A 24,037-nucleotide genomic window follows, 5' to 3' on the forward strand; every position below is an offset into this window, starting at 1 on the left:
TCCTCACATGCATGTCCATGTTTTGAGAGTAGACCATGATTTTATCTTGATTTTGTAAGAATTGGCTCATTGGAGCAAGTGTTGGAAGCTTTGAATTGGTTAAATTCATGCATGTTTGTATGTTCTTCATATTCATGAAATTTAGTTTCAATTTGGGCTCAATTGATCTTCCTTTGGGGCTTTGATTTTACATTTGAGCTTTGAATCATGTTAAACTTTGAGTTTTGGAATGTTTTCTGGAAAATTGGCCCAAAAAGTATAGTTTTGATGCATCTAAGGTTGACTTGAGCTTGGAAGTTCAAATCAGGAAATTCCAGATTTTGAACTCACGCTCGAGCGGGGTGACTGGCGCTCGAGCGTGGAAATCGTGCTCCTAGCATTTTGTTCTGTTTTTAAGTCAGCCCGAGCGGGGTAATTTACACTCGAGCGGGACCTTGTGTCTTACGCTCAAGCGGGTGTCGAGCGCCCAATCGAGCATGAATTTCACCTATCCAGCACTTTTGACTATTTTGCAAAACGCTCGAGCGGGTAAGTCTACGCTCGAGCGGAAACCTTTGTCTGCATATCCGCTCGAGCGAAGTAACCTACGCTCGAGCGTGACCCCTGTTTTCTGAAAATCCTTTTAAAGGGCATCCTTGCATCCTCATGTCATCTCAGGCATTCCTAGGCCTAGTTTAAGGCATCTTAATGAGAATATAGATGTAGAACCACACCGAGTCTAAGTAGGGACTAAGTCTTTGTTTCCCGTATGTGAACTTAGTGTGTGTTCATCCTGTAAACTGTGTAGGGTTGGCATCTGAGGACGCGCTCTAGCTTAACTATAGCCCAGAACTCTGTGAGTAACAACTGTGTAAAGATATGTTCAAATATGATTACCTTCTGAATAATTGAACTGTACTATTTTCTGAAATGATACTGTTACTGAATGAATGATGTCCTAATTGTGAACTGTATTGTGGCATCCTTAACAACTACTGTTACTGTTACTGTTACTGTTACTGTTACTGCTACTGTTATAGAGATCTCTGTCGGTTCCCATGTTGGAACCACTACTGTTTACTGATATGATGGCCATCATTGACTATTCAGTCTCTTAAGACCTACTGTTTACTGTACTGCTATGCTAATGGATGTACCACATATGACTGTAATGACTGAATAACTGATATACTGATTGAAATGATTGTTTTCAATACTGTAAGGACATTCATTCTTAACCTCTTTACGCATTACGTTATTCACTGGGCTTTAGCTCACTGTTTATATATATATATATATATATATATATGTAGGTGTACAGGCACCAGACCGAAGCTAGGAGCGTGGGTTAGACTCCCTTTTTGTCAAGCCAACTACTGTGCCTCACTGCGAGGTTCCGAGCCTGTCAAGCTATGGCTTAGGGGTGTTTTAATTTCCCCCGTCTGTCTCTGTATCTGTTTTGTAATAACTTTATAGACTGATAGCACTGTACTGTACTGTTTAACAGGGATTAGGTTCCTGTTCTGATCGACTGTAAATGTTGTACATACTGTTCTGTACTGTTCATGTATATACGCATGAAAAATCTTTTTGCATGCAGACTGTCACAGCTTATTGGACACTGTTTATTTGCTGTTTTGGCTTCCGCCATGCCCCTGTACTCTGAATTACTGTCTTACTGTTAAGCAGGCCTTCGGTAATCTCGGATTACTAGCCGGTTACGATGCTAAACCCATAGGGGCGAGTTTGGGTCGTGACAAAAACATAGTTTGATTTTGCGTCTCCACCCTTTTATGGTATTTGTGTGGTAAGCACTGGTTGTGGTTTGCTTATATTATTGCATTGCACTGTATATCACTTGTATTATTGCGTTACATTGTGTATCTACATTCTACACCTGAAATACGCTGGCTTGATTCCTTGCAACGGGATACGTAGGCAACCCTCGAGTTCAACCAACTACATCTGCATTTTATTTGTTTGCCCAAGTTTTACGGCTTTATCAAAATGGGTAGTCTTCGGACTTTGACATTCACTCACATCATTTCATGACTTTAAGCTCTATCAAAGAGGGACAATTGTAGACACCTCATTTTTTACCGCTCTTAAGACTTGGGCGTCTCAAGTTGATCACTCAATGATGAAAAGTTATGCTATACGAACGTTTAGTTTCTTCAGCAATAAGAGCTTCTAAATCCCAACCTTACACCCCATTTTGACCAAAACTATTTTAGACCTTAAAACTCTCTCTTTAAAAATATTTTATTAAATGTTTTTACGATGTTCCGAGGCTCACATTTCATTTAAAATATTACACTTTTCGGTAAACCGAGTACAGACAAAGTGGAAATAAATGGAAGAGAGGTGAAGTCTTTAAAAAATCTTTTAAAACATCTTATTTAGAGGTTTGGATTTGAAGAAAATAGGAGCGGATGGAAGAAAACTAATTGGGGAAATGGTTGAGCATGAAACCGTTAAGAGAGAATTGAGTAGCCTTCACTAAAATAGGCATATCATTTTATACACTTAGACTTCAGTTGTGAGTCCATCACCATTAGAAAGTGGACTTTCGGGGCTTTAATTTAGACTCAAGAATGACCTAAAACCGAGTCCAGATGAGGGAGATATGGCCTTTTGAAGTTAGGCATCAATCCGATTAAGATAGAAATGAGCAACCTTCACTAAAATAGGCATATCTCTTTGCGCACTTAGAATTTAGATGTGAGGTTACCTCCATTGGAAAGTAGACTTCCAATGATTCAATTTAGACTTAAGAATGATCTAAAACCAAGTCCGAATGAAAGAGATATGCCAGTTTGAAACCAGGCCTGGAAGCAGATTTTTATGGCTAACTGCCCACTACTAGTGGCCTGCCGGCCACTTGTGTAAAATGTAGATATTTTTTTCCAGCTGTTCCTATACAGAAATTTTCGATTTGAGAGGCTGTTTTTCTATATATACAAGGCTAACCCTCATGTTTTTAGGTTACAAAAAATTTCAAAAATCTCAAAACTTGAAATTCTATCTCTATCTCTATCTTGCAACATACATACCTTACCCAAACACTTCTTAAACCAATATTGGAACTCTTCTTACTGAGATTATTGAGTCCAAATTTCAGCCATTGCGAATGAGAACTTGTGGGTTTGTTAACAAAAGAGTTGCCTTGCTTTAAGAGGTATAATTTTGAACATCTTTACACTACTTGTTTTTTATCTTTTCTTGCTAATTTGAACTATTTTTACACCTTTTTATGGGCTAAAACTTGTGGTTTAAAGCTACCACATGTGGAGAGGTTAACCACCCTTCTTTGAACCTTATTCTCTAAGCTTTTGCCCTTGTATTTCCTATTCTTTTCTCAACATTTTTTGACCTTTTTACCATTGAATTTCAGAGTTTTTCATAGACTAAAAATATTGTTTTGAGGTCCCAAAAATGGAGGGGTTAGCCACCCCTCCTTATGCTTGTTTACTAGCTTACATTCTCTATTATTTTAGCTTACTCTTTTAGCTTTTTTTAAATCAATTCCAGCACTGCTTTAGTCTAATTTAGGACTGTTTTGAGGTGTTTATTTCATTTAAGCTTTGTATAGTATGCTTGTAGTGTAATGGTCCTCACAGGTTTGGTGTTTAGGCCTTAGCCACGACCTATTTGAGTTGATAACATTTATTTCTTGCTTTCCATACTTGTGTTCACCTCTAAGCATCTCTGCAACCTCCCTTATTTCTTGATTTTTTATTTGCTTTGAGAGTTGTTTCAACCAATGGATTGTTTAAGCTTGAGATAGAGATTGTTGCACTTAATAGTTTAATCTCTTCAGAAGTTCATTACCAACGGCATGACATCTCTCTTATGCCTAAAACAACCCTTTGTTTGACACTTCTTTCCATTAGAGGACTTAATCTTCATTTTTGAACTAAATGAATTAAGGAATAGAAAGGTAATTAAACGAGGTAATTAAAATTGGGATAAAATGGACTAAGATAATAAAATAATTTGGTATTTAATCGAAGTTTAATTAAACACATGGAGACTTGAGTCATTTCATACTTGTTAGTGATGAAATGGTTCAAGTTTCCTAGGTCAACCACTTCCCTTAATCAAATCATGATAGGGAGGAGATTTGCGAGTCTTTCATTATGCATTTATCAAAATTATATCCCTTGGTTTTTAAGTCATTACGCAATGAATTTGCGCCGATTGGTGGCTTGCAAATCAAGCCTCCCACTCCTTTGAGCTGTTTGATGATAAGGAATGGTAGGGCGGACAAACATCCCCTAAGGATGCTCTATTTGTGCTCTGTTTATTTTTCGTTGCAGCAGGAGAAATTCAACATTAGTGACCGACAGGTGTAGACGTGACCGACAGGTGTAGACGTGACCGAACGTCCCGGCTCCGCGTGCGAATGGCGCGAAATCCGTTTTGTTCAGTAGCTACTCCAGTTCGGACTCAATGTCACAGTTTCTGAACCTAATCTTGCAAAGTACAATGCAAGACCGATAAATCACCAAAGAGTCCAAATTCGGCAAATCATTTTGGAAAACTGATTTTATAAAGAAGTGCCAAACATAGACTGCTTTGCCAGATACAGAGTCGCCACCTAAATATTTTGTTTTGAGGGATCTAGGAAACCCTGACTCGTGCCTAAGGCCACGTGTCCGTCATCACCAAAGTTGCCTCGGCTCGGGAACTTGGATACGAGAGGGGAAGGTCATGCAATGAGTACCCCCGCTCGCCCGATCAAAGGATCGACCTTCACTAAGCATGATATTTTGTTTTTGAAAACACATGTGTTCTTATTCCGGTTTATTAGCTAGAATTACTATGTGATGCGCACAGCATACAAGTATAGACTAGATCGCCTAAGTTGGAACAAAACATCTCGTGTTTGTTTGAAAATGGTTTTAAGGTACTACTCGCAAGTAGGCTAAGACGTGGATTTGCCACCCTCAAGTGGGCTTAGAAAACATGATTTTGCCACTCTCAAGTGGGCTTAAAACTCGCATTTTGATGAATTGTTTCAATTCAAGTAATTCAAGCTTCACCCACAAGCATTCAAGCAGTTATATCATTTAAGCAGTTAGCCTCATGGAAAGCATGCTATCATGGCAACACTTACACTCATGTAAGGATGCTAAGGTGTAAAAGCTTACCTAGTACTCTGAGCCAAAACAATAACTAGTTAGAAATCATGCATGATCCTAGTTTATGTTAAGATGGCTAATGCAACACATGCAAAATGCAACTAGAAATAGGCTCGGCTATCCTAAGATGTCATGTGAATGCAACACTTGATAACATGTATTCAAATCGGAATTGAAATACAATGTAGTTAGTATGATGCGCCGAGCCCCGGTGCATGCAAAACAGATGAATGAATGCAAATATGCAAGCATAAGGATGCTAATCAAAACATGACCTAGAACTAACCATCGTAAGCGGTTAAGTAAAAGGGAGAAAGACGTGGGGTTGGAAGACATTCGCACACTCACGCACACATATTACAAAATTTGCCCTCTCGACGGAGGGTCCGAATGAATAATACAAGCTAGCTACGCTAAGCTATTCTAACTAATCTAATAATCTAATTAGACTAATTATTACATAATCAAAATGAATAACTAGCTAACACTAAGCTAATTATTACAACACGTTTAACTAATTAAGCAAATTAATTAAGTTACAAAACCAACTAAGTAAGGAAGGAAATAAGCTAAATTGAGCTGCCACAGCCCTGCTACGGAATGATGAATGATGCATGCTCGATCGCCTCGCTCGGAAATCCATTGCCATGCCTCATGTTGCCTCTGTTTACACTGTTTTAGACTTCTGAAAACTGTACAAATTTCTAAAACACTTCTGATCCACCTCATGGACATGCTGAGAGGCCATCGGCCAAATGGTATGGTCATCGGCCAAGAGATAAGGGTCATCAACCACTTTTGAGTCCATCAGCCAATTACTGATAGCCGATCAGCACACTAGATAGCCGATCGGTCATCTCTTCCTGCAAACTACTCCTTTTGCTGCAGCAGAGCACAAACAGAGGCATGGCAATACATTTGCAAGAAAATGTTGTGCAACCCTTATCATGTTTGAAACTCAAAGGAGTGCAGTGCTTGACTCTCGAGCCATCAATCACGCATTTCAATGTATGATGGCCAAAGAGGCCGAGTTGCACAAATCAATATGGATGAAATGCACAAAAACACATAAATGCCTTAACCTCTATCATGCATGATCAAGAGGGTCGGCGACCGAGAATTGAGGCACGTTTCATCACTTCAAGTATGAAACGTCTCTCGTTCCTCGTGTTTGGCTTGACACCCAAGCCAAACACAATGCAATGCATGCACAACTTAACAAAGCTAATGGCATGCAAACAATGTAATGCAACTCAAGCATGCAACAAAATGCAATGCAACCTAAGCATGCAAACAAAGTTAATGCAACATGAGCATGCAAGCACTATGCAATGCAACTGGCATGCAACAACATGCAAAGATGGACTTAAACCAAAATGGACAGACCTCAATCATGCCCAAATCAGTGGCCATAATGTTGAAATGAAGACATGAAATGCAAGATAACGCATGCACATGCAATGGCTCATCGACTAAGCATAAGAGGACAATTCTCAAACATGATCAAAAAGTGACAAATGTGGAAGTGTGACAACACTATATGCACTGAAATTTCATGTGAAATGATGCCAAATCATCCAAACACTACAAGCATGGCATGCTAAGAGGCTTAAAGCTGGAAACTAGCGTAGGCACTTGCACTATAGCTATGCAATATAAGAACCATATGGCAAGTATAACCCAAAACAGTCCTAGAACATGTCAAAGTGAGGCTAAAAGATGCATGGACCAAAGCTAAAACAAGCTAGCATGAAGGGCATAAGGCATGATGTATACAAGGCCAAAAGGGAGGATTACACTACACCTACCAAGACCAAGCATGAGATGGCTTCGCCAAAAAAAAAAATCAAAGTTATATCATGGCAAAATAACCCCAAATACACACTGAAATGATAACTCGCAAGCTTAGGCATGATGGCATACACAATGGCTCATGTTTAAGGCATAAAGAACCAACCTTCCAAAGCATGGAAAGAGTGAAAGATGTAAGTGCATGACCATGAAATTTGCTCTGAAATCATATATGAAATGATGCCAAATCATGAAAATAGTCCAAGCAATGCATGCCAGTGGACTCAATACACAAAGCTAATGAGCTAGATTGAACCATGGCTATACAAAGCAATGCATGCATGACCAAAATAACATAAATCAGACCTAGAGCATGCTAAAACATGACCAAAAGTTTCTCAGAGTTAAGCCAAAATCATGCTAGAATGATAATCAAAAGCATGATGCATGTTAGGCTAGTGTGTAAATTTACACTACAAGTGTATAAAGCATGCAAGAAGTGACCAAACCGGCCTAAAACAGAGTTATGGCAGGTCTAAGAAGTCACAAAAATGAGTCTAAACAAAGCCACAAAGAAGTAAAAACACATGCTCATTTGGTTGGCCATCAACACTAACAAACAAGACAAGAGGAGAAGAGACCACCCTCTCCTATTTGGGGCCTTAAAACAGGGTTTTTAAAAAGGCCACGAAAAGTTATTTTGAAAGGCCTTAGAAAATGGCTCAAAAGCTATACAAGCTAAAAAACAAAAGGAAGAGACAACCCCCTAACACAAAATAGACCTAAACCATCACTTTTAGGACTAAAAAACAGAGATTTTCTCAGTTCAAAACCAAGCCAAAAATAGTTTACAAAGGTGGTAAAAGAAGCAGGCAAAGCAAAGGTTTAAAAGAGCAAGTGCTTACCCTTGAAGCACCTTGAAGCTCAGCAGTAAAACCAGCCAAAATCTGAGCCAAAACAAGTTCCAAGGGACCTCATCCCAATGGTGATCAAGTCTTCTTAAGGGTTAATAGGTTGAAGATGGATATATGCAAGCCTTCAAGCACAAAATCCTTAGAGATAGTGAAATCTAGAGAGAGTTTCTAAAGAGAGAGGCTCCCAAAACTTTTGCCAAAATTGTTCTAATCTATCCCCCAATCTTCTCACCCTTGAATATGAGATATAAGGCTTCATTATATAGCAAAATATCAAGCTTGGTCGAAAATATCTGAGCTAGGACAGGTGGCACAAGCTAGAAACAGCTAGAGGAGAAATATCTGCCAATTCTGGGCTTTCTGGACATTTTTGGCCGATTGGCCAACATTTGTGGCTGATAAGGTTCACTTTTGGCCGACCTATGGCGGTTGAGGTCCAATTGTGACCGATGCAGTCCCATAGAGGCCGATGGAAAAAATCAGTCCTGGTCCCTAACTTGAAGCAAGCCTAATTCCTTCATCTGGACTCCTTTTCAGGTCATTCTTAAGCCTAAACTGTAGCCCCGGAAGTCTTCTTTCCAATTATGAAAGCCTCACATCAAAATTCCATGTGTGCTAAGAGATATCCCTCTTTTAGTGAAGGCTACTCAGTTTCGGTCCAACCGGAATGATGCCCAACTTCAACCAATCATATCTCCCCTATCCGGACTCGGCTTTAGGAGATTCTTAAGTGAAAAATGAAGCCCCGGAAGTAAGATTTCCAACGATGGTGGCCTCATAGCTGAAATCCAAGTATTCAAAAGGATAGACCTGATTTAGCGAGGGCTGCTCGACTCTCTCTTAGCGATTCATGCCCATCTTCTTCTCCAACTTGGTTTCTTCCCTCTTCTCCTCTTTTCTTCAACTCCAAACCCCTAAGCAAGGTGTTTTGAAAGATTTTTCAAAGAGTTAATCTCTCCTTCATTCATTTCCACTTTGTCCTTGCTCGGTTTACCGAAAAGCACGACATTTAACAAAATGCGAGCGTCGGAACATCGTAGGAATCATTTTCAAAAGCATTTTGAAAGAAAGGATTTCAAAGTCTAAAATCTTTGATCAAAATAGTTTTGGTCCAAAAATGGGGTATAAGGTTGGATTTGACTCTCTCCTTGCCAAAGAAGTCGAACCTTTGCCCTGCACATCTTTCATCACCAAGGGAGCCATCAATAGCGCCCAAGTCTTAAGGTCGGTCATAAATGGGGTGTCTACAATAGGCCACTTTTACTAGGCACACTATTAGTGGTCGGTCGGCCACTACTTCTGGGTTGCCAGCCACTTTTTCTAACAAGGCAGTGTCATGTTTCCTGCAGAACAAAGCAAGAACTAAGGTGAAAAATCAGTGCAATTCCCTAATTGCAAAACAGAAGTATTTTGGCAGCCAAACAGAGGCATTTTCGGGTGGAAATCTGCTTCCATGCATAGGCCATTTCCTTGCTCCTCAGGACCCGTTAGATTTGTGTTGTTAATAGTAGTATGTTGTTAGTGAACTTGTAATTAATTACTTAGTTAATTAATTAATTCTATAATGTAATTAATTAGTTTAATTAGTTGATTTGTACTAATTAGCTAGAATAGCTAGTTATGTGTTGTATTTAATTAATTAGCTAACATAGTTAATGTAATGTTGTACTAATTAGTTAACTAGTTAATTAGCTAATGTAGCTAATTTATTTTGGGTATTGTAATAGTTAGTTAATTAAGTAATTAATTAGCTAGTCCATTTATTCGAACCCTCCTACGTAAGGGCAATAATGTAATAATGTGTATGTCTTCCTGTTATCCCAGATAGGCAACCCAAGAGGGGGGTGAATTGGGTTATTAAAAATTTCACAATATTAAAAATAACACAATATTCAAAATTTTAATAAATAAAAAAAACAGAATAATAATTATCAATATAAAAGTAGAAGAGATAGAGAGAGAAAATCAAACACTGCGATTTATAGTGGTTCGGCACGCCAGGCCTACGTCCACTCCCCAAGGAACCTCCTTGAGAATTTCTTTACTATCAATTGAATAAATACACCACCAAGCTTGTGGATTTGGCACAAGACTTACTCTTATCTATTGAGCCTCACTCAACAATAAATGTCTTACCCTTACAAAATCTCTCACAAAAATAAGGAATAAGAATAAGTGGTAATTGAACCCACTTTTACAATAATTCTGTCACAAAGAGTAGATATGAAAGTGTAAGAACAAAAGCTAGACTTAGATCTGAAAGTGAAAGAGCAGAATACTAAGAATTTTGGAGCTCACAGAAATATTTTCTCTTCAAATTCTTAATTTTTTCTCCACATCCAACACCTCTATTTATACACAAAAATATACCCGTTGGACGCTCCTTGCTGACGTCATGGCTTACATAAGCACGCTTCTGACGTCATCGCTTACATAAGCACGCTCCTGATGTCATCGCTTACATAAGCAGGCTCTTGATGTCATTGCTTACATAAGCACACTCCTTAAATTTAAATAGTCAGCAAATGATAAGAATTAAAAAGATAAAAATAAGATTAATTTTTTTCTTCTTGTTTTTTTTTTCAAACATGGAGCCACCGTTTTTGTAGACAATTTAATACAAAGTTCACAACTTTCAAACAAACAAATAATTTTCTCCATCTAGTTTATAATATATATATATATATACATATATACATAACTCCATCTTTTTCTTCTTGTTTGATTATAATATAATATAATCAATGTAGTGTAAAAAATTTAATAGCGCACGTGATGTATTCTGCATATAATGTTATATAAGTTCTAATCAAAATTTTGCATACAGAAAAATCTCTATAAATAATATTTATGATGGATCTGAAAATATATGTCCTCTTTAAAATATTGTATATGTTGTAAAGATTTTATACTAAATATTTTACCACTCCATATTAATTTTGTCAAAATAAGACAACTCATAAATATCAAATTTGTCAAAATAATACAACCAATCAATCATTTTTGTCAAAATAATATAATTAATCGATTTGTCAAAAGATGAATAGTAATTAACCCTATTTTTCAAAAAGTGAATAGTAAAGTTTTTGAAAATATTTAAAATAATCATTTTTGTCAAAATAATATAATTAATCGATTTGTCAAAAGATGAATAGTAATTAACCCTATTTTTTAAAAAGTGAATAGTAAAGTTTTTGAAAAATATTTAAAATAATATTTAACATATATATTTTAAAAAGATAATATTATTTTATTTAAATAATATTTAACAAATATATATATTTTAAAAAGATAATAATTTGTGTCAAATAATATGTATATTAACTAATATATTTTAGACATCATCAAAATTAAATAATATGATTAACAATCTCCCCTTTTTGATGATGGGAATATTTGTATGGATTTGACACAAAATAAATTTGACAAAATATTTGACAACCCTGCGACATATAATTTTGATAATGGTAACCCTGCAACATATAATTTTCAAAATCATATTTTTTCTCCCCCTTTGACATCATCAAAATAAAGATGAAGATAAGAAACAAACACAGTGGATACAATAATCTGGGTGGCCAAAAATAAAATAAGGGGCCGGCTGTCTTGTCGGAATCATTGTGGGGATTTTGAAGCATCTCGAGCGCAGGAAGTATGGACAAACAAAAGATTTGAGCAGAGACAGCAGATATGCATCGAGGAATGGAGCAATGGAGTGTATAAAAAGTGACACAGATCAGAGGCAAAGATACAAAATCATCAAGTGTTTTGAGAGAAAAATTTGTTTTAGCTTCTTTTGTAATCATGTCATTCCTTACCTTGGCTATCAATGAGTCGGACCTGCATGAGGTGCCTGTAATGCAGGCAAATGAGAGAGTACCAGTGACGCAGGCACATGCTATGCCTGTAAATGAGGGTTCTAGTGGTATTGGCAATCGAAATGATTTCGATGCTATTAATCACACTGTGGCTCTTAGTACACAGGCCATGACTGCAGTTTCCAATATGGCGCGACGATTACAAGCAAGAGTACAAGAAAATCAGCAATGGAGAGATGAGGTGTGCTTATTAAAACAACAAGTAGTGAATATGTGTAAGGAGAAGAAAGAGCTAAAAAAAAAATGCACAGTTGGAGAATGCAGTGCAGTATTATGCAACGGTGATAATGCCAAGACTCACAGAAATCGAAAATAGAGAGAGGCATGTAACAGAGGCTCATGAAAAATTGTTGAGAGAAGTGAAAAAGAAAAAATCTGTGAAACCTTCTGAAAATTTACCTGTAATCGAGTAATATTTTCTTTTTCTGAAATAAAATTGTGAGCATTTCTTCCTTTATTTATTTATTATTATTATTATTATGATTTTTTTTTTTAAAAATTTTGACTTTGCACAAAAAAATTGTTTGTTGGTGCAGATAAGGAGTATGGCAGATAAGAAAAAAAAATGTATATATATACTCCCCCTAAAATTATGCACAGAATATACACATGCCCCCCCTTTTTATATATATATATATATATATTTACAATGATTGTTAATCTCAAAATATAAGTCTCCCCCTGAATTAATGCACTAGAAATTTCATAAAATTGAAGAAATAAATTACCAATCTATGACACCAAAGGCCCTTAAGATCTGGCCATAAACAACTACACCAAGTGCACTAGCATAAAAGGAGAAAATAAAAATAAAAACAAATACTTCAATCAAGGTAGAAGCAACCAATATTAAATCCAAGAGAATTTGGAGCACATATAACAAGAAAAAAAATACAACACAGTGCAATAATAATTTTAACATGTTGATCGGTGATGACCTTGAAAATCGGAAGAAATGGAGAAGATGGGGTAGATCGGTGGTGAATTAGTGTAGATCGGCAATGGACCTTGATGGATCAGTCACGGATCTTGATGGATCGGTGATGAAACTTGATGAATCGGTGAAGATGGTGATGCAGATTTTCGGATGGAGAAGTGATGGAGTTCGATGAATTGGTAAGGGATTTGGGTGGATGATGGTAGTGATGGATGATTTTGTGGATGGTGGAGATGGTTGTAGATGATGGTGATCATGGAGATGAAGTCGGCTGAAGAAGGAGAGAGTGAGAGGCCAAGAGAAAGAGAAAGTAAAGGAGAGAGTGGGTGAAAGATAGAGACGGAAAGGGAGAGAGAGAAATTATATATATAAATATATGTATATTATTATTATGGTTATTATTATTTTTTTTATAATAATCATAATTATTAAAATATTTATTTTATTTAATTATTAAAAAATTATTTTTTAATATAAACATTATATTGGAGTATTCATCATACCAAGTTCTGTTCTAATATAACAAAATTGTTCTTCATTTAGAGGCTTGGTAAATATGTCAGCTAATTGACAATTTGTAGGCACAAATTCGAGTTCAATGTCACCTTTGAGTACATGATCTCTCAGAAAATGATGCCTTATTTCAATGTGTTTAGTGCGTGAGTGCTGAATAGGATTTTTTGAAAGGTTAATGGCACTTGTGTTGTCACATTTTATAGGAATATGATCATAGTGAAGTCCAAAATCTTGAAGTTGTTGTTTCATCCAAAGCAATTGTGCACAACACCCAGCGGCGGCAATGTATTCTGCTTCAGCAGTTGACAAAGCCACTGAGTTTTGTTTTTTGCAAAACCAAGAGGTGAGTGAGTGTCCAAGAAAATGACAAGTGCCACTAGTGCTTTTTCGGTCAAGTCTACATCCCGCAAAGTCGGCATCTGAGTAACCAAAAAGTTCAAAGGTGGTTCCCTTAGGATACCATAATCCCAAATTTTGAGTGCCGACAAGATATCTGAAAATGCGTTTGACTGCGATGATGTGTGACTCTTTCGGTGCGGATTGAAAACGTGTACACATACAAACACTAAACATTATGTCGGGCCTACTTGCAGTAAGATAAAGTAAAGAACCAATCATACCTCGATATTTCTTCTCATCTACGGGTTTACCTTGCTCATCTTTGTCGATTTTTATCGATGTGCTCATTGGAGTTGCTGCAGGCTTTGATGATTCCATTTCAAACCTTTTGAGTAGATCTTTGATATATTTCGTTTGATTTAAATGGATTCCATCATTAGTTTGTTTAATTTGTAGACCAAGGAAGTAATTTAATTCCCCCATCATACTCATTTCAAACTCACCCTGCATGTCTTTAGCAAACTCTTTGCACAAATTTTCATTTGTAGCACCAAAAATGATATCATCAACATAAATTTGAACGATTAGCATATCTTCCTTTTTGATTTTTATAAAAAGTGTTGTATCAATTTTTCCTCTACAAAAACCTTTGTCAAGTAGAAAATTACTCAATCTTTCATACCATGCTCTAGAAGCTTGTTGCAAGCCATATAAGGCTTTTGAAAGTTTGAAAACATGATCCGGGTATTTATGATTTTCAAAACCGGGAGGTTGTTCAACATAGACTTCCTCCGAAATGTATCCATTTAAAAAAGCACTTTTAACATCCATTTGATATAATTTAAAATCTTTAAAACACGCAAAAGCAAGTAACATTCTAATAGCTTCAAGTCTAGCAACTGGTGCAAAAGTTTCATCAAAATCAATTCCTTCTTCTTGATTATAGCCTTGAGCTACTAATCTAGCTTTATTTCTAGTAACAACTCCAGATTCGTCCATTTTATTTCGAAAAACCCATTTTGTACCAATAACGGGATGATCCTTAGGTCGAGGGGTCAAAAACCAAACTTCATTTCTTTCAAATTGATTTAATTCTTCTTGCATTGCTAAAATCCAGTTTTCATCATTTTCAGCTTCTAAAAATGATTTTGGTTCAATTTGTGAAACAAATGCCAAGTTACCACAAATATTTCTAACAGAGGAACGAGTTTTTATACCTTCCGCCGCATCACCTATGATGAGGTCTTTGGGGTGGCCATGAGCATACTTCCATTCTTTTGGTAGATTTGAGTCATTTTCTGGAAGAGCATATATTTCTTGAAGATTCTCCATTGTCATTTCTTCGTCATGTTCGCGTAATGGATTTTCTTCATTTTCCTTTTTATAAATGCTCTCCATGCTTGGTTGATTTTCTACAATATCATTACTTAAAAGATTCTTGGAAATAATATCGTTAGATTCATCAAAAACAACATGCACAGATTCTTCAACAAGTAGAGTTCTTTTATTAAATACTCTATAAGCTTTACTAGACATGGAATAACCAAGAAATATAGCTTCATCCGATTTAGCATCAAATTTTCCTAAATTATCTTTATTGTTATTTAATACAAAGCATTTACAACCAAAAGCACGCAAGTGACTAATATTAGGTTTTCTACCTTTCCAAAGTTCGTAAGGAGTTTTCTTAAGAATAGGTCTAATCATGGCACGGTTTATAACATAGCATGCAATGTTTACAGCTTCCGCCCAAAAATATTTAGGCAAATTATTTTCACAAAGCATAGTGCGAGCCATTTCTTCAAGAGTTCTATTTTTTCTTTCAACCACAACGTTTTGTTGAGGAGTCCTAGGGGCTGAGAAATTATGATCTATTCCTAAGTCATCACAAAACTTAATAAAATCATCATTTTCAAATTCTCTACCATGGTCACTTCTAATACTACAAATATTAAGATTTTTCTCATTTTGAATTCTTTTACAAAGTTTTGAGAAATTATAAAAAGCTTCATTTTTGTGTGCTAAAAATAATACCCATGTATATCTAGTGTAATCATCAACACAAACAAGGGCATAAGATTTTCCTCCTAAACTTAATGTTCTAGATGGTCCGAATAGATCAATATGCAAGAGTTGAAGCGGTCTAATAGTTGAAACGATATTTTTGGATTTAAAAGAAATTCTAGTTTGTTTTCCAAATTGACATGCATCACAAAGTTTATCTTTTTCAAAAACAATTTTTGGTAAACCTATGACTAACTCATTTTTTGAAAGTTTGGAAATTAAATCAAAATGAGCATGTCTTAATCTTCTATGCCAAAGCCAACCATTATCATTTATAGCAGATAAACATTTAATGTTAAAATGAGAAGATAAATCATGTAAATCAAACACATATACATTCTTATGTCTATAACCTACAAATAAAGTTTTGTTTTCTAAGGTATTTTCAATAGTGCAATGAGTTTTCTCAAAAATAACTCTATAACCTTTATCACATAATTGACTAATACTAAGCAAGTTATATTTTAAACCTTCAACAAATAAAACATTTTCAATAATAGGAGAGGGATTTTTACCAATACTTCCTACACCAATGATTTTACCCTTGCTATTGTCGCCAAAAGTTACATATCCGCCATCCTTTGGTTGGAGTGTGGCGAACATAGCTTTATTTCCAGTCATGTGCCTCGAACATGCACTGTCGAGATACCATCTATCGTTACTGGATTTTGTCTTGAAACATACCTACAAAAATTTGATTTATCTATTGGTACCCATTTTTTCTTGGGTCCATAAAAGTTAGAATTTGATATCCTTGAGATATCCTTAGGAACCCACATCTTTTTTATTTTAGCAAAAGGATTTCTTTTAATAGGACATGAAGGTGAAATATGACCTTTTGTTCCACAAAAATGACATGTGAGATGAGAGTGATTAGAAGATGCATATACAAAACCATTTTTGGCAGTTTTTACTTTTGAAAAAGGTTTATATCCAATTCCGGCTCTACCAAAAGTACGGTTTTGATTTTTAAGAATTTTATCTAAAGTCTCTCTACCTTGAGTGAACTTTGAAAGAGTAGTTTTCAAGTCTTCAATATTTTCTTTTAAAATAATTTGCTCATTTTTTAAAGACTCGTTTTCTTTTTGCAATACAACTAAATGTTTTTCAGAAATTGAAGACTCTTTTTGAGTTAAAATCTCATTTTCCTTTTTCATTTTCATGGCTTCATTTTCTAAAATATTTATCTTGGAAGTCAATGATTCATTTTCTTTTGATAAACTTGAAATTACTTTCTTTTGACAATTATTTTTCAAACTAAGTTTCTTAAATTCTGCATGTAATTCATCAAAAGCTAATTGTAATTCATCAAATGTAAAGGATTCGTCATTTACCTCATTTTCATTTCCAAGTGCCATTAAACATAGGTTAGCAACCTCGTTTTTGCAAACTTCGGTTTCTGTATCGCTTTCATCACTATCTTCTCCCCATGTTGCAATCATAGCTTTCTTTTTGTCCTTCTTGAATTTTTTCTTAAGTTCTGGACATTCTGATTTGTAGTGTCCAGGTTTGTTGCATTCATAGCAGGTTACTTCAGATTTTTTGTGATTTTCTCCTCTTTGAAAATCCCTGTTGTTGAAGTCTTTTCTGAAAAAATTTCGTACACCTTGTTTCTTTCTCATAAACCTTTGGAACTTTCTAGTGATGAATGTCATTTCCTTATCCTCATCTGAATCATCTTCCTTATCCTCTTGATGTTTCGAGGTGGATTTGAAAGCTATTCATTTCTTCTTCTTGTTGTCCTCCTCTTCCTTTCCTTCTTGCATTATGAGCTCATGAGTTAAGAGAGATCCCATTAACTCATCTAGACTTAGCTTTGATAAATCCTTGGCTTCGGTAATGGCAATGACTTTTGTCTCCCAACTTTTTGGCAATGACCTAAGCACTTTTCTTACAATTTCAGCATTAGTATATATTTTGCCAAGAGAAGTTAAACCATTAATAATATCAGTAAAACGAGTAAACATTTGAGGAATAGTTTCATCAGGCTTCATTTTAAAAAGTTCATAATTATGGACTAGCAAACTGACTCTAGATTCTTTAACTTGTTCGGTTCCCTCATGAGTCACTATAAGCTTGTCCCAAATTTCTTTAGCAGTTTTACATGTGGAAATTCTATTGAACTCGTTGGCATCTAAAGCACAGTACAACATGTTTGTAGCTTTGACATTAATTTGGGCCATTCTAGTATCTGATTCATCCCACTCATCTTCAGGTTTTGGTACCCTAAGTCCATCTATAGTTTTGGTAGGAATTTTTGGACCATTACAAATAATTTTCCAACATTCATAATCATTAGATTGAATATGTATGGTCATCCTAGTTTTCCAATAGCTAAAATTTGTGCCGCTAAATAGAGGTGGCCTATTAGATGCTTGTCCATCGGGTAAGGAATAACTAGGGGTTGCCATGATCTACTCTGAGACGGTTAAGTCACAAAAACTAGAGTCTAGGCTCTGATACCAATTGTTATCCCAGATAGGCAACCCAAGAGGGGGGGTGAATTGGGTTATTAAAAATTTCACAATATTAAAAATAACACAATATTCAGAATTTTAATAAATAAAAAAAAACAGAATAATAATTATCAATATAAAAGTAGAAGAGATAGAGAGAGAAAATCAAACACTGCGATTTATAGTGGTTCGGCACGCCAGGCCTACGTCCACTCCCCAAGGAACCTCCTTGAGAATTTCTTTACTATCAATTGAATAAATACACCACCAAGCTTGTGGATTTGGCACAGGACTTACTCTTATCTATTGAGCCTCACTCAACAATAAATGCCTTACCCTTACAAAATCTCTCACAAAAATAAGGAATAAGAATAAGTGGTAATTGAACCCACTTTTACAATAATTCTCTCACAAAGAGTAGATATGAAAGTGTAAGAACAAAAGCTAGACTTAGATCTGAAAGTGAAAGAGCAGAATACTCAGAATTTTGGAGCTCACAGAAATATTTTCTCTTCAAGTTCTTGATTTTTTCTCCACATCCAACACCTCTATTTATACACAAAAATATACCCGTTGGACGCTCCTTGCTGACGTCATCGCTTACATAAGCACGCTCCTGACGTCATCGCTTACATAAGCACGCTCCTGATGTCATCGCTTACATAAGCAGACTCTTGATGTCATTGCTTACATAAGCACACTCCTTAAATTTAAATAGTCAGCAAATGATAAGAATTAAAAAGATAAAAATAAGATTAATTTTTTTCTTCTTGTTTTTTTTTTCAAACATGGAGCCACCGTTTTTGTAGACAATTTAATACAAAGTTCACAACTTTCAAACAAACAAATAATTTTCTCCATCTAGTTTATAATATATATATATATATACATATATACATAACTCCATCTTTTTCTTCTTGTTTGATTATAATATAATATAATCAATGTAGTGTAAAAAATTTAATAGCGCACGTGATGTATTCTGCATATAATGTTATATAAGTTCTAATCAAAATTTTGCATACAGAAAAATCTCTATAAATAATATTTATGATGGATCTGAAAATATATGTCCTCTTTAAAATATTGTATATGTTGTAAAGATTTTATACTAAATATTTTACCACTCCATATTAATTTTGTCAAAATAAGACAACCCATAAATATCAAATTTGTCAAAATAATACAACCAATCAATCATTTTTGTCAAAATAATATAATTAATCGATTTGTCAAAAGATGAATAGTAATTAACCCTATTTTTCAAAAAGTGAATAGTAAAGTTTTTGAAAATATTTAAAATAATCATTTTTGTCAAAATAATATAATTAATCGATTTGTCAAAAGATGAATAGTAATTAACCCTATTTTTCAAAAAGTGAATAGTAAAGTTTTTGAAAAATATTTAAAATAATATTTAACATATATATTTTAAAAAGATAATATTATTTTATTTAAATAATATTTAACAAATATATATATTTTAAAAAGATAATAATTTGTGTCAAATAATATGTATATTAACTAATATATTTTAGACATCATCAAAATTAAATAATATGATTAACACTTCCAACCTCACATCTTTCTCCCTTTTATTTACTCGCTTATGATGATTAGCTTAGAACATCGTATTTCTTTTATCATTTCCCATGTTTGCATCCATTTGTTTTGCATGTATGAGGTTCAACTCATGTAGTTTACATACTTCGTTGAAAACATGTTGAAACAGCATACTATCAAATTGTTTCAAATGCCATATTAGTAACCGAGCCTATTAATTACATCTTGTATATGTTGCATTAGGCATATTACATTAGTTAGAATCATGCATTTTTGTAACTATTTTCTCTCTCTTGTCTCGCATCGGGAATTGGGATAAGCTTTACTGCTTTAGCATATTGCATGAGTGTGATTGTTGTCATGTCAAGCATGATTACCATGAGGCTAAGTGCTTAATTGATATAACTCTTGAATGCCTGTGGATGAAGGCTAATTGCTTAAATTGGGATAATTTGATCAAATGTGCATATGAGATCACTTTTTTAAGTGGTACATATTCGAAACAATTTTCAAAAACATACATGAAATCAAAGTGTTCCAATTTTTGTAAATTAGTCTATACTTGTGTGCAACACATAGTAAAGTTAGTCTAATAATCGGAATAAGAGCATATAATGTAGATAAGAATCACATCATGATTAGTAGAGGCCGATCTTTGATCAAGCGAGTGGGGTACTCAATTCATGACATTCCTCTTTCGTACCTAAGTTCTTGAGCCGAGACAATCTTTGTGCTGACAGACACGTGGCCTTTAGCACGAGTCATGAGTTTCCTAAATTTCTCAAAAATATTTAGGTAGCGACTCTATATCTGGCAAAACAGTCAATTTTTGGCATAACAGTCCATTTTTAGCATTTTGATTCAAAATCAATTTTCTAAAAGAATTGTCAGATTCGGACTCATTTGTATTTATCTATTTCACATTGTACTTATGGAATCAGATTTAGAACCACGGGGGTTCGAACTGTAGGGCTAGTCGTATCTGAAAGAAGCATGAAAAGTCAAGCTACACACACCCACTACATGACTCATTAGGGTTTATGAGAGCTCACATCTCCATCACCACCCATCCATCTTTCCCAAATTCAAACATGGAAATTTGTTAACAATTTCAATGGTTAAAATTCTTGACACTCCCAGAAGTTTTCATTTTTCCAAGTTCGAGAATACGGACCCGAACATTACTTATTTGTTCGGGAACACATTCCCAAACATAGCTTATTTGTTTGGGAATGCAGGTTTGAACATGAAAATTTGTTAACACTTTGAATGGTTAAAATTCTTAACACTCTTAGAATTCAAAAATTCAGTTTTGAAGAAGCAATGAGAGAGAGAGAAAGGGGGGAGAGAAAGAGAGAGAGAGACTTATTAAGAAACACATCATGTATGAGAGAGGGCTTACTAAGAAACAACAAATTTAAATTTACAAAGAAACAAGAAAATGGAGGAGCTTATTAAGGCCTCGTTTGGGAACAGGCTAATTTAGTAACTTTTTGACTATTTGGCTAATATATGAGCTAAAAAAAACTAGTATGTTTGTGATGACTTTTTGGCTTTTTACGAAAAGATGTGCAAAAAGTAGAGAGAAAAAAGAATCTTTGACTTTTTGGTATGTGTTGTTGGCTTTTTGGCTAATTTAGTAACTTTTTGACTAAAAGGGAGGGTTCCCAAACGAGGCCTAAGTCACCAAGACTTCTCATCCATAGCACCGCCATTATCTCTTCTACACGAAGTGTTTCATTTGATCGTTGGAGAACAAGTTTTGGATGCACAACAGACAAGGATATCTTATCCACCCATTTTGTCAATGTCCTTCATATGTGTGGATTTTCATGGGATTTAAGTTGATGGATGAGTGAGGTCTGTAGGAAATTAGGGAGGAAATGAAAAGGGGATAAGTGAAAAGGAAGAGAAATTAGAATGAGAGGAGGCATAGAAATTAGGGTTTTTTTTTGGAATGAAGGTTTTTTTTTATGGTGTGGAGGTGTTCAATGGGTGGAATATGTGAGGAAAATTTTGATATTACTGGGAGGGTAAAAAGAAATTTTATGGATTTTAAAATTTATAAATGGGAGTTCAAAGAAATAGGGGGTCCAAAATGATTTATAGGGTCTAATAGCACCACTCTTTCAAAATGTGAGTTTATGTTAAAATTGAATGTTAAAAATACAATTTTAACTTGTCACGTCAACGTAACAGAAGCTAAGTCAATTTGACATCTCATTTTTAATATGCGATTTCAATTTGCCACATTAGCGTGTCGTAATCTATGTCGACCTAATATTACATTTTAAACGTGCGATCTTAAAATTAATTTCTTAAATAGTCTGAAAAGTGGATCAATTCTTTAAATTATTATTATTTTAATATTAAAAATAAAAAATAAAAACTCATAGTTATTTATTTATTTATTTATTTATTTATTTATTTATCGGCAGTCTTACAAATCCAGATCCACAAACCCTATCCTCCTCATCAGATTACTCGTTTCCGAACAAGAAAGTGAAATCGAATACAGTTGATCATGGATTCAACCCATCTCCTCACAATTTTCTCTCTCCTAACCCTAGCTTCCAAACCCATTTTCTCACTCTCACTCCCAACTCTCCATCCAAACCCTAGCTTCGATTCCGACTTGGCTCTCTTCGGCGACGCCGAGATCGTCAATGGCGGTTCTTCAATACAGCTCACTCGTCCTATTGCTTCGAGCTCTGGTCTTCTCATTCACACCAAACCCTTCAAATTCCTCGAATCGAACCACCCCATCAAACCCATTTCGTTTTCCACCGACTTCTCCTTCTCAATCTCTCCCCATTTCGGCGATGGACTTGCTCTGGTAATCGTTCCCACTAATTTCCCCCAGAAATTTTCCGGTAAAACCTCGTTCGGGTTTTCCCGGGGAATTAAATTCCTTGGGATTGAATTCGATACTTCGATGGACAGCAATGTGGGCGATGAGAATGCGAATCATGTGGGTGTTGATGTGTGTAGTCTTGTTTCAGCTAGGGTTAGCAATGTTTCGTCTCTCAATTTGGTTCTCAACAGTGGAGTGAAGCTACAGACTTGGATCGATTACGATGCGAGTTCCAAAGGGTTGGAAATTAGGTTGAGTAAAATGGGTAATGCGAAGCCATACAATCCATTGATGGTTTTTCCGATCGATTTGGGGGAATTATGGAAAGGAGAAGAGGTTCTTGTGGGAATAAGCTCATCTAGTGGTAATTCAGTACAGACTAGTACTGTGTATTCATGGAACTTTAGAGTTAGGAGTGTCCCAAATTGGATGCATTCTCAGCCAGTTGATCCTCGGCTTCACTCCGATAAAGGCCGTGATCGGAAAGCGGGGCATAAGAAAGTTCCTTGTCCATTAACTATGCTTTCTGGGTTGATTCTTGCAGTTGGGTGTGGAGTGTTGGTGGTGTTCATGGCACTGTTTTTGTGGACAATCTTTGTTAATAGGACTGCAGTGATCCCTGAGGAATACTCTTTGCATCATCCCACAAATTTCGGATATAAAAAGGTTAGCGTTGTTGTGGATGATAGCTTGCAAAAATGTTAAGAATTAGATCTTTCAGATGTGCTTATGTTGTTTGTAATGATATGACTTATGTAGTTTTTTATGGAACCACTTATTGTATGCAGTTGTAATTCATGTTGTTGAATTTGTATTATGTTTAAATGAAGAGTTCTTGACTGCCATATGAGTCTATGGCCTGTTTTAATCTCGAAGCGGTTAGTAGAAATATTCATATTTCATCAGTAATAAGTATCTTTTTGAAAATTAGGAACAAGTCAAGCCTGTTTAAAAGAAATTTCTGTAGCTTAAGGATGTAGAGGATTGATTAAGTTGAGTGCAAGGTAGATTCTGTGGCAATGTTAGACACACTGCATTTAGTGTGTCCTTAAACAGGCGGACACTGCTGCCCTGTTTTTACCACTTGTCATACTGGGTTTCACCTTGTCTCCTAAAACTTAGGGATGGCTTCACTTAAGTCTTTTATGACATTCAACATTGCACCCGCAAGCTCGGATTCTACAGTGGTCATAGGAAGCAGGATTGTGTACCCAACAATCCCTCTTTCACGATGACGCTCCTGCTACTCAAACCAATGACAACCTAGCTCTAATAGCACTTGTCGGACGGAGTCCCACCATCTCACCTAGGCCTTTACTTATGTCTTTTATGGCATTGACATTGCACCTGCAAGCTTATTTTTAAAGAAGTCGTAGGAAGTGGCATTATGTATTCAACCATGATTGTCAAATCGCGAATCGAATCGTGAATCGTATTTCTAAAAACTTGAATCGTGAATCGAATCAAACATTATATATATATTTTATATAAAATATATATATACATATAAAATGACAAATATAGTGCTTAAAATGAAAAAATTAACAATATAATATAAATTTCATGCATAATTGTTTCAACTGTCATTGATTTAAAAGGAAG

At 35.3% G+C, this 24,037-nt stretch overlaps 1 protein-coding gene across 1 annotated transcript; it reads left to right on the top strand.

Moving 5' to 3' along the window:
* Positions 1 to 22,013: 22,013 nt before the first annotated feature.
* On the top strand, positions 22,014 to 23,303 carry LOC114279994 (L-type lectin-domain containing receptor kinase VIII.2). The gene has a single exon (XM_028222306.2). It carries the CDS (start codon positions 22,106 to 22,108, stop codon positions 23,138 to 23,140), a length of 1,035 nt encoding a protein of 344 aa, XP_028078107.2. The 5' UTR covers positions 22,014 to 22,105; the 3' UTR covers positions 23,141 to 23,303.
* Positions 23,304 to 24,037: the final 734 nt, after the last annotated feature.

The sequence above is a fragment of the Camellia sinensis genome, chromosome 1 (assembly GCF_055761805.1).
Source record: "Camellia sinensis isolate YWXY chromosome 1, ASM5576180v1, whole genome shotgun sequence".
Classification (NCBI taxonomy): Eukaryota; Viridiplantae; Streptophyta; class Magnoliopsida; order Ericales; family Theaceae; genus Camellia; species Camellia sinensis.

Excerpts from the sequence above, each read along its gene's own strand:
- LOC114279994 (XM_028222306.2), top strand. The coding sequence starts at position 22,106 with ATGGATTCAACCCATCTCCTCACAATTTTCTCTCTCCTAACCCTAGCT.